This window comes from Oreochromis aureus, linkage group 16, assembly GCF_013358895.1.
Source record: "Oreochromis aureus strain Israel breed Guangdong linkage group 16, ZZ_aureus, whole genome shotgun sequence".
Classification (NCBI taxonomy): Eukaryota; Metazoa; Chordata; class Actinopteri; order Cichliformes; family Cichlidae; genus Oreochromis; species Oreochromis aureus.
In genome coordinates this window covers 32,298,428-32,310,504 of record NC_052957.1, presented here as the reverse complement: position 1 = coordinate 32,310,504, position 12,077 = coordinate 32,298,428, and the positions used below count along the sequence as shown (strand labels likewise).

At 39.4% G+C, this 12,077-nt stretch overlaps 1 protein-coding gene across 1 annotated transcript in view; it reads left to right on the top strand.

The window, feature by feature from the left end:
* LOC116326808 (diacylglycerol kinase beta) overlaps positions 1–12,077 on the top strand; it is a 141,794-nt gene that overhangs the window by 20,227 nt on the left and 109,490 nt on the right. Inside the window, exons 2-3 of the mRNA XM_039600255.1 lie at positions 6,253–6,719; positions 9,915–9,991. Coding sequence (XP_039456189.1) covers positions 6,653–6,719; positions 9,915–9,991 — 144 coding nt within the window. The 5' untranslated portion in view covers positions 6,253–6,652. The remainder of the gene's footprint in view (positions 1–6,252; positions 6,720–9,914; positions 9,992–12,077) is intronic.

The following is a 12,077-nucleotide window of genomic DNA, read 5'->3' as shown; positions in this document are numbered from 1 at the left end:
AGTGGATTTGTCTCCACTCTTCAAACCTCTTTACTTCAGGACAGTGTGGAGATGTTGATCTCTAGCTGGTCTGTTCTAAAGATAACTGTTGTCAACCACAGACTGTCAGTTGAAAAATGCAGTGCAGCAGGCAAAAATGTTTTTGATATAGGAAAAATTTCTGTACTAATACCAAAATAAGTCTATTATGGAAGATGTTGCTTGTAATGCTAAATTTACAATGAATCATCTCTTATATCTGCTGCTTTTGGTTTCACTGAGCTTCATAGTGAGTTTCCGCTCACTGTTAAGCTGTCCAGCCCACAACTTCACTGTTTTGGTTCAGTCTCACCACCCACGCATTGTGGTTTGTGCAGAGTTTGCGATCCTCGTGCAGCTTTAAAGGGTGGTTCCTTTCATTTTATGATAATGTAGCTTACACACGTCCAAACATTCTGAATGTACTGCACTATTCTTTTACCATTCTTTTGGTGGACCTTTGTGGCACCACAGTGACAGAAGAGCTGCTGTAAGTGTAAATAAGCTGAGGAGTGACACACAGCAATTATATGCAAATCTAAAAGCATTAGATGTTTACATGCATATTTGCTTCTTCCAAATTAAAGGGCCACCAACCTGGCAACAGTGCCAAAGGGTGCCTATTCTACAGTAGCTAACATGTAGCATATGAACAATGAACAAGTCTCAAACCACTTGGAAAACAACAAGGCGATACAGCAAATCAGGAAAACGAAGCCAGTGTAACAAAGCTTGAGCCTTACTAGCCAGAAATTACTGGAGGAAATGAAAGAGACTTCTGTGGACGTGTGTATTTGTCAGACCCAAAACCCATGCAGGGTGTCCCTCCAGGGGCTCTACAGCTGCTCTGGTGACCTCAGATAACCTGCTGAACCTCCATGGTGGTGACGTCTCATTCGCATGTCTTCCCAGTCATCTTTCTATGGTACTTTATGGGCCTACTCTGGTGACCATGTGTAAGATGACCTGTTTCACTACTGTCCCTCTTAAGCAATGCCTTTTTGTTTTCTGCCACCTAAATGCAACTAAAAAACTATGTATCTGGTCACCTAAGGTGGTATTGCTTTTTCAGGCATGCAGAATGAAACAGTGTTGTAATGAACATAATGTGCATGGAGGTGTAAATAACCCTTCTATTTTTCTTTGCAAAGCTCTATGAGTCACCGTCGCTTTTTAAAACCACAGCACTGAGGCAATAGTTTTAATGTGGAGGCTCATACAGCTCAGCTCTGTTTTGACTGGCTTATTGAGAATGAATTAAAGGAGGGACTCCTCAGGAATACTTGTTTTATTTCATAAAATGTATATATCACTCTGTGAGACAGAGGCGTATACAAAGCCTGATGTTACTTTCACGTCCTACTTTGTGCATCAAAAACCTCTGAGTGAAAAGGCCAATTATTGCTATGAAGATCTAAATCCCATAATTCCACTGAGGTTTGACTGGCTTTTTTATTGACACTCAAACTGATACTCATGCAACATTAGCTTGTTGTGTCCTTGTCTTATGGGTTTGTTTTAAATGGAGCCTTAAAAGTCCACCTGATGTTGAATCATCAAATTTCAGATTTCATTGCATTTGGTTAATTTGTTAAAATTATTTTTTACAAACAAAGGTTTGTTAAATTCATTCTTTGTTTTTTGTTTTTTTATTTGCACCCACAAACAGTATTGAAAGTCTTTGCTGAAATATAATGGTTATTTAACCAGCCAGCATGGCTACAACAAGCTTCATGTAAAGGTGCCTCTGCTCATTATTTGCATATGGTTTACCTGTTGCAAACACCTGGTGGCCCAACTGCATTCACTCTGTCGTTTTCTGTAAAACAGAAAACACATTCATTTTTTTTTTAAGTTTTCACTTTTAGTTGGAATAAAATATGTTTTCATGGTAACAGTGGTAACAGTGGTTACGAAAACTACTTTTTACTGCCAAAACAAGCCACAACACTTCAGTCCAGCAGAATTTTATCCATTGAAATGCCAACTGTGGAGCAATTAATTACCATTAGCAAGCTAACTTTAACAAACAAGCACTCTGATGTTCTTTATTCTGTATGATACAGACTGGTACCAATATTTTTTAAGTAGTCCGCTGGACATGTCACTTTTCTTTTACCTTTCATTCAATTCTGCACCGCGTCTTCCCACTGGTGAAATCACTTAATTGTTTCTTTTGTTGTTATTTGATTGCTTCAAGTTAATGTTCAAAATCACTCAAAAAATTCACAGTAACATAATAAAAAGCAGAATTACGCCAGTATTTCCAGGTAGAGTTAACCAATTTATGTAAGGCAGGAAAGCAGAAAACTAAAAGCACACTACTAAAAGTAGTTGGAACAAGAAAGGGAAATGTTCATGGAATAAGTAAGAAACACAAGGAGAAAGACAACTGGAGAGAAAATGTATAAGCCAACAAAGAAAGAAGGAGAGATGAGAATGTTTTGGGGCAGTTGGCAGTTTTGTTGGTCGTGTAGCAGCAGTGCAGATGGAGCAACCTCAGTTTATGCCTGATTTAGGCATATACCCTTAAAATATAGGTCAATCTTACAATTGCTTACTATGATATTACAGACACAGTAGTAATTATTGTCTACTAGTATTTATCAGCACCTAGTAGTTAGGCTGACTAGGCACTAACCAATCCTTGAAGATATTTTGTGGTTCAGTAAAAAATCTGCATGGTTTATGTGTTCATGTGCAGTATTGATCCATAGCATGTAGTTACATCTGGTCATAGCAACCATAGTGATTTCTGTTTCTCTCTTTGCCTCTCTTTGTCATGTACTCCTGTGACGTCATAGTTGCCAGGCAACCTCATGAGCAAAACAGAATCCCTCTCTCCTCAGAGGGGGAGGCCCACTACCCTTGATCTGCACGTGCTCTGTCTTTCAGTCATGCATTCACAGCATGTACATATAGACCTCCCCTTTGTTCCCTTCGCATTAGTAACATCAGTAAACATGCACAGCCTGTTACAGCATGCTGCTGGCCGTTTTCGCATGTAGTCCGGGAGTGAGGCCAGCAGCTGATAAAGGACGAAGGGAGAATATTAAGGAATAAAGCATGACACTGCTTCCCTGTGATAATGTCTGAACTGAAGAGTTCTTTCTGTAAAACCCGAATGAAATTAAAAAGGCCTTGTGTTGCTTCTGCAAACAAAACCTCCTAAAAGCAGCAGAGGTGTTTAAAGTATACACTATGTGCTGCTGGGGTTGCAGGTTATGTCCACTGGATTCTTTCTGGGAAGTATTCCTTTAGGGCTTTTTGGCATAAAGTATTTGTGACTGAAACACAGAACTAAGGTAAGGTAATATAAAGGGCAGCAAAGCAAATATTCATAAAAATAAATGTTTGACTGTTTGATTGAAGTGCAAACTTTTAAGTATCCTGAATATTATAATATACATACATACAGTGCCTGTCATATTTTTATTTTGTGGTATGTTTATAATAATTTCTGGTGTTTAGCTTTTTTGTATTTTTACCCTGTAATTTAATGTTTAAATGTTTAAACACAGAAAAAGGAATGTATAAAATATATAAAGAAAATAGAGTACTGACTCACAGTACTGCTATAAGAACTATTATGTGTGGGTTTCAGTGATATTTCACCTGGTTGCAACAACAGGGAATGCATGATGAACACTTGCATTTTTATGTCTGTGAACACGAGACCACATTGGATTTTTTAATCGATACCATCGGTGCACCTACTGAAAATCTCTGGTAATTTCAAATCTCAGCGATCTTGACCTCAAGGTCAAGGTCCAAAGTCATGTTTTCTGAAAATCTTGTGAACACAATAACTTGAGAATGAGGTGAAATCTAATTTTCCAGGACTAATTCAAATCCTGGTGACCTCGATATCAAGGTCAAGGTTTGAGGTCAAGTTTTCTGAAAATCATTAGGCGTGCCATGTATGCAGTTTAATGATGCAGGACTATTCCATTTGCTACAAAGAAGCTGGGTTTAAACTGTAAAAGCTCTGGGTTAATAATCAAATCAGTCTTTTAGCACTGACTCATTCACAAAAGTGCAAATACAGACATGAAACAGCTTAATTCCAAAACCACTACCCTATTTGTTACAATCCTACATTACATTTATGTTTTCATCTATGATTTGGTAAGTATGCTCGCTATAAATTTAGACAAGATAAAAACTAGATTTTGCTAAGTAATCATGCATAAGTTAAATATATATAAATCATATATATATATCTATATGTTTAGCTTACGCATGTTTCCTCAGTCCTGGCTTTGATGGCGAGTCAGACCTGACTTTTGCCTTTCAGGGTTACCTACCATTTTGATACTTGTCAGCCCACAGTGTATTACATACTATTGTTTTAAGATAACCTTTATTAGTCCTGCAAGGAACCAAACAATCTGCTACAAACCAAAGCAATAACAGACAATCACACACACACACAAGAATGGTGTGAGAGCATACAGCATACAAATCACATCAGTGTATTACAGTGTAACTATTGTTTTGATATAAACAGCACAGTTGTGCCTTTATATTATTTAACTATACATTTTTACCTCTGTTGTTTGACTTGAGCATTACCCATGTAGTAAATGTTTAGCAGCCTAAAGTCCAAATATTATAGTAATTCCGAGTGCATTCTCCAACTGGCTCAGATGTGAAGCAATGGCTAGAATCCCAAGTGCTTTTATGCTAATCAGAGCTTTGAAGGGTTACAAATTACAACCGTTTTCTAGCCATATTTCCTTCAGTTGAGAATCATTTCTAAAAATAAGCTCTTGTTATTCCCTCGGTAAATTAGAGTTAGTCACCCATGCTTTTATCTCTTCTCTTTTGGAACTACGTGTACTCCAACATCAGTCAAATAAATCCTCTCATTTCTAATTTACACAAAAAGCACAAGCACAGATTCTTCCAGGAGCCAAGACGGATAACATCTCCTTTTGTTTTTTACACTTTTACACTGGAGACCTCCAAGTTTTACCTCGTGCTTTGAGCTGGAGTTCTGGGAAAGTTTCAGACGGTTCCATCAGTGAACAGACTTTTTCTCAGCAGACTTTATGAAAGCATGACAGAAAGCAGAGGTGGCTGTACACCATTCTAGTGAGCTCCACTAAGTGGAATGCAGCCATCGTTCATGTTACAGAACACACCTGTGCTTTCTAATGTTACTATTAACATTAATAAAATACACTTGATATAAAAACAAGATGCTAAAAAAGGAGTAAACAAATAGAACTGTTTATTTTTTTTTTTTTTTTTTTTTTTGCCATACTATGTGTGGCCACTAGAAGAAATAGAAAGCTTTAAGTAGGGCTCATATGCCAGCTCTTTTGATGTTAAAAATGTTTTAAATCACTACCTTACCATGCAGTTTTACACAAGTACCAATCATAATTTTTAGACTTATGGAACAATAAAATTGCTTTGAAAATAGCTTCAAAACCAAAGGTTAGATCTAAAGTGACCGAAACCCTGTTACAAACATGCTGCAGGTCATAGGGAATGAAAACCACGTTTATAGCAGGTCCAGTGCTGAAGCAGTGAACCATATGGAAACACTAAGAAGTGGAACTAGTTGATTATCAGCAACCGAACATTTAAAATAAGACCATGGTGTCGTTCAGTTGTACAAAGATCACACTGTCACGTCACATGTATCAATTTTAGTATTAATTGTCATCATGCTGAAAATCACAGAGCAAATGATTCTGTATTAAAGGGCTATACTAGTATATAATAACAACTGTAATGCGACAAAACAACAAAGCTCAGGTTGGGCAGAGCTTTGCAAACATAATGTTAACAGTACGATTCCAGCATTAAAAAATGAGCTGCTTGAGTCTACAGGGACTTTTCTTGTCATGCACTTACAGTGTATTTCTCACGGGGAAATGTTCAGAAGACAATAGGCTCCTAAAATGCATCTGCATCATTTCAAATTTCTCAGGTCAGCTGTAGAAAAGTAATACATTTGTCACAAATAAGAAACTTTAAAGTCAGACTGGTGGTTTAATTTTGTAGCATTTCCCTCAGCTGTCTGTCTGTCCCTCACTTTTCTAAATCATTTTTTGTTCATACTTCGCCTTGTTGCTTCTTTCCCTCCCATTCATTTCTCCGTTGTGCCTGCTAACATGAGGCTATGTACAAATTTCATATCGAATCAGAGAAGCCTGATGATCAACTCAGTGTATTTGTTTCTCTTTTCTCTCTTTTCCCTCTCCCTCTCTCTTTCTCCAGGACAAAAAAAGGATTTTTGTTTTGGACATGCTGAGAAAACTTGTGCCATCTTCCGGTGATCAGGATCAGTTAGCAGCCTTTGTGGACATTGGTCTCATTGCTTCAGGGGCTGAATTGGATCTACTAGACTAAAATCCTGTGCTATTTTATTTTGTGATTCAAAGTGACAAATTAAATATCCAGGGAGGGAAACGTAAACATCGTCTTTCCTCCCCCACTGCTCATGTGACCTCAGTTTTTTCAGCTTGCCCTCCTATGGTTCTCGTAAAGTAGGAGCGATGACATCCCAAAACCTCTTCTACTCAGTCTTTTTACACAACGTGACCGAAGGATAGCCATCAGTTCCCACTGCAGCACTCGTGGACTGACACCAAGAGCCCAGCCCCTGGCTTCAGGCAGCATGGGAGACAGTAGCTGGGTGTGTCTGAGCCCGGCTGAGTTTAGCCAGCTGCAGCAGTACAGTGAATGTGAGTACATGTGTGACTCGGTCCGGAGATTTGTATGTGTGGCAGATTTAGGTACATATAATGAGGTTTGTCTGTATGTGTCTCCATTTATGTATAGCACATTCATGTTTGCATTAGATGTTACTTAAAAGCTTTATTTGCCAATTCAAATCATGCAGTCCTCTAGCAGCCTAAGCCTATTTTTAATTAGATAATTAGATGTTTATTTATGATAATGTGCACAACATTTCAAATTATGTACATTTAGAGTTAAGTGATGTATGCATGCATGTGTTTAAATACTGCCTCCAGTGGTGAGAAAAGGGGTACTGGTTCTGTTTCAGCTAGAACTGCAAAGCCACTTTGGTGCTATGTCAAGAAGAGCATCTGTTGTGAAAATCTGCCACATTAAACATGTAGACCAGCCTGCTGTGGTGACCCCTCGTGGCAAGGGAGCAGATGACATTGGAATCAGTATTTTATAGACATATATATGTCATATTTATACATAAAGCAATCGCAGGGATCCAAACACTGGCCCTTCAACCTGCTTGATTTGTATCACATGACTCTTTGCCACTTATTAGGCTGCTGAATGAGCCTTGTGGCTATCTCTTCCCTCACTGTCAGCTGCATTTGTTAGTCAAAAGAGCGTCTGTCTTCTTGCTCCTGCTGGATTGTGCGTGTCATTGTGAGTGATGAATAGAGTGTGATTCTCTCACGGAAGCTGTTCTGCCGAGGAATTACACAATCATGCATAAGTCATTACGAACAGCATGCAACATGTAAGATTCACCAGCTGATTGGAGACCCATTAACCCCAATCTTTTCATGGTGATAATAGTAGGTGTTCCCCTAAAGATGATAGAAAAGTCATGCTATTTTACTGTGTATGCTCTGATTTAAAGCTGTCACTGATGTTGTCATTGGAGTAGTATTAGGACTGTTTGAATCTCTATGGTCTCCAAATACCGTATTATTAATTTATTATACAGCAGTACCTAAAACAGTGATGCACAAAGTGATGTTTTTCAGTTTTAGCTGCTTTGGTGTTGATGAAATTAACAACAGGTGCACTAGAGGGGCAACAAGGAGACAACCCCCAAAACATAAATGGTTTTACAGATGAAGGCCACTGACATTTTTCCCTCCCTGTCATTTTTGACTGTTTTTTCCCCACTAGTTTTGCCTTTACTGTACCTAGGGTCAGTGCCACTACTGGTAGCATGAGGCGGTACCTGGACACCACCCAGGTTGGTAGTCCAACTCCTCCTAGATGGAACATCAGTATCTTTTATTGGCAGAAAGTTGGCTGTGTCTCCCAGCATAGCCTCAAAAGCATGGAGGAGATTCTAGGAGAGGCGGTTACTCTAGGAGAGCTAGAGTAGCAGAGCTGTAGAAGGTCCTTATCTATCACGCTACTGATATCTGCTCTTTTGTGCAAAGAGCAGATATCCTATTCCTATAGGATGAGCACTTCCAGAGCAACAAAATTACCTCCAGCAGGTCACTGGTGTGAATATCTCAGACCAAACAATCAGAAACTGACTTCATGAGGGTGGTTAGAGGGCCTAATGTCCTCTTGTGGGCCCTGCGCTCACTGCCCGGCATTGTGACGCATTCGCCACAGAATACCGAATTAGCAGGTCCACCACTGACGGCATGTGCTTTTCACTGATGAGAGCAGGTTTCACTCTGAGCACGAATGACAGACATGAAAGTTTCTGGAGAAGCCGTGGAGAACGTTATGCTGCTGGTAACATTGTTCAACATGACTGGTGTGGCAGTGGATCAGTGATGGTCTGCGGAGCCATATCCCCGGAGGAATGCAAAGATCTTTACAGCACAGGCAATGCCACCCTGGTATATGGCTGAAATCCTTGAACACATTATTGCTGCTTTTTAACTAAATAAATGTCATGATGGGAGGTAATGAGTTTTACTGGGAAACCTGCAAAATTCACCATTCTTTTGTTAGAAACAGTTTATAACAGAGATACGGTGAATATGTATGAAGGAGTTGTTGGAGACGCGGTGGAGGGATTTGCATATATATCCATGCATACTCATTTAGAAAATAAACTCTTTAAGGCAGGAAGAGATTATTCTCATGGAAGAAACTTCATGACACATGCCAGAGGAGGAGCTTGCATGTTTTTAGAAACAATGCACTTTCTTAAACTTCACTAACATGTGGAAGTAGCACAGTGGGCTAATGAAGCCGTCTACACACACAAAAAAATTCAGGTTCCCAGCCTCCCTCCAAGCCCTCCTTTTTTCTCGCTGCGTCTGTGCTCCAGCAGGGTTTTTGACCTTGGCTGCCTTAGAGAAAAAATGTAGCGAGGAAATTTCGTGCGTGGACTTATTGCACAGGTGGCATCCATCACGGTACCACACTGGAATTCACTGAGCTCCTGAGAGCGACCCATTCTTTCACAAATATTTGTAGAAGAGTCTGCATGCCTAGGTACTTGATTTTATACACCTGTGGCCATGAAAGTGATTGGAACAGCTGAATACAATGATTTGAATGGGTGAGTGAATACTGACAATATAGTGTATCAAAAAGATATTTTTGGCTGCTCCCTCGTTATCAAAAGCTCCAGATATTTTAATTTGGCAAGATTTTACCCCTTGTGCCTTTTGTGATTCGGCCCCAAAGGGATTTGTGTCTCCTCACCAGATCGGGTATTTTAACCCACGTCTCACGTTACCTGAGACTGTATCCTCATTCTCTGCATTTGTCTCTTTGTGTCACTCTAATAAAGGCAGATATAGGAAACACTTCCATACTTCCATACCTCTAAGATTACCAGTGAAGCCAGGCCTGGAGCAGATGTGTAAGTGTTGCGGTGATGGTGGTCCTCTGGTTTTCATGCACACGTGTACATTTGCTCTTTGTAATTGTTTGACAGATGGCCGTGGGATGGGGTCAGCATTCTGCACAGAGGCATTTTGTGTGTGTGTGTAAAGGATTTGCATCAAAAAGTGAGAAATACGAAATGTCCCTTTTCCCTTTTAACAGGCTGACTCACCAGCTCAACTGATCCAGAGCGCCTTCTTACAGATGAGAGTGTTTATCTGGGAATTTATTTATGAGTTGTATCATGTTTATTTCTTTTTTGTATCCCCATTGTGGTTACGATGTATGTGAGTCAAAGTAAAATTCATTGCTCTGTGTGGAGTGTTAACTCAGTTTTTCTCTTGCCTCTTCAGACTCCACAAAGAAGCTGAAGGATGTGCTGGAGGAGTTTCATGGCGGAGGAGTCCTTTCCAAATACAATCCAGAGCAGGTGTGTCTGCAGCACAATTCCCTGCTCCATTATTCTTCTTGCGCTTTGATCTCTTTTTGTCTCTTTCTGATTGATATTCTGACTCTTTCCTGCACACTCTAACAAAAACAGAATCAGCCTCATTATTCAGGTGCTTGTTAAGTTCCTCTAACTCAGGGTACTATGAGTCTTCGAAATGCTTAGTCAGTCCCAAATTTAGGATGATTATCTCTGTGTTTAAACACAGCCAGAATTTCATCACTAACTTTGCCACCTGATGTCAGCAGATCAGCTCCCAGCTGTATTGTAGTCAGACTCCTGTGTCTGTGGCCTTTGGTGGAAACATTTTTATATCGTCATCTGAGCTTTGAACAGCACTACTATATTTCTTAGGATTAAGTCACATTTCTTTGTTCACTGAGTTATTACCCAGCAACAGTGTTGGGGAGTAACGGAATACATGTACCGGTGTTCTGTGAATCCATACTATGACGGGTAAAGTTAAGTGTTAAACATTAAAGTTGCAGAGCAGTTCGATAAAAGACGGAACATGTGTGGCTTGTTTAGATGGGCATGTTCTTTTTAGTGAATTCTCTCTAAAAAGAACAGCATCTAAGCAAAGCACAAGACTTTTGGAACAGTTTATATTAGACATAATGCACAGCACCATGTTTGGCAAAAACCAAGCACAGTGTAAACACCTCACACCAGCTGTCAATCACGGTGATGGAGGGGTGATGATTTGGGTTTGTTTTGCAGCCACAGAACCTGGTCACTTTGCAGTTATTAAGTTAATGATGAATCCTCTGTGTACCAACGTATTCTAAAATCTAGTGTAAAGCCATCTGTCCCACAACTAAAGCTTGGCTGAAACTGGGTTATGCAAACACACCAGAAATCAACAGCAGAACGATTGAAAAGGAAAAGAATTGAAGCTTAAAAACAAACAGCCAAAGTCCAGACCTCAATCTGACTTAAGTGCTGTGGTAGAACGGGCCAGAATTCCCATTCTGGACTGATAAAGTCATACAAAAAAAGTCATGCAAAGGTGTTCTACAGGCTACTGAATCATGACTTGTACTTTAATGATGCTGTACTGTAATCATAAGTGATGGAAGCACATAGACCGATGGTTCAACATATGAACAACAGAAGGAAGCTCCATAAGAAAATGTTTATAGGTACTAAAGAATCCAGAATACATGTTTTATAACTCGTTTACCTGATATGCACAGAAGACGATAACAGGTCACAGGTTTTTGTATTTCAGCTGCACATCACCGGGCCATGAGCTGTCTTGAATAATAAACTGTAACTATACAAAGGAATAACATTTAGGCTTTAATTTATCAATGCTAGAATGTCATAATCAGCCAATCTGTATATATTTGGAGATAGTACATCCACTAACATCAGAATTTGTACACATACATCACAAGTTAACTGATTTCCAGTCATAAAGTATCAAATCTTCCTTTGGCTGGTCCCTTAGGAGTCACCACAGCAGATCATCTGCCTCCCTCTCACCTTATCCCCAGCATCCTCCTCTGTCATACAAACCCGTGGCCTCTGTATGTCCTGTCACACCAACCCTCTGCATGTCACAACACGTCTCACATCTATACACAAAAAGTGTGTTAAGAATAAATGTACTTTTACATACGTGGTTATAACAGTTTGATTTTTTAGGCGAACTATTAAAACCTTACAGACTTCAGACTAATGTCAGAAATGGTATTTCTACATATTGTAGAAATAACATTTGAAGTGTTATTTAAAGTTTTAAAATGGCACATTAAAATATTACAATGTGTTTACACGACACATGGCATATGTTTTATGTGGTATGCTAATTGTTCCTTTATAAAAATTGCACATGAGACAACTTATGAGAACCAGTAGTTCATTTCTTAAGCCACTCTGAAAAGTGACAATGCCTTCTCATGTTCAAAGCAATTGAGACAGGAGTAGTTGAGTAGTTTTAAAGTCACAAATTCAGAAACGGGAGGATGCCGGGGTGACGAAACGTCTCTCCCAACAGAATCAACCTTTTGGGATATGTGCACAACGTTCACCTAAACGAGTCTTCACCCAAATTGTACTCAAT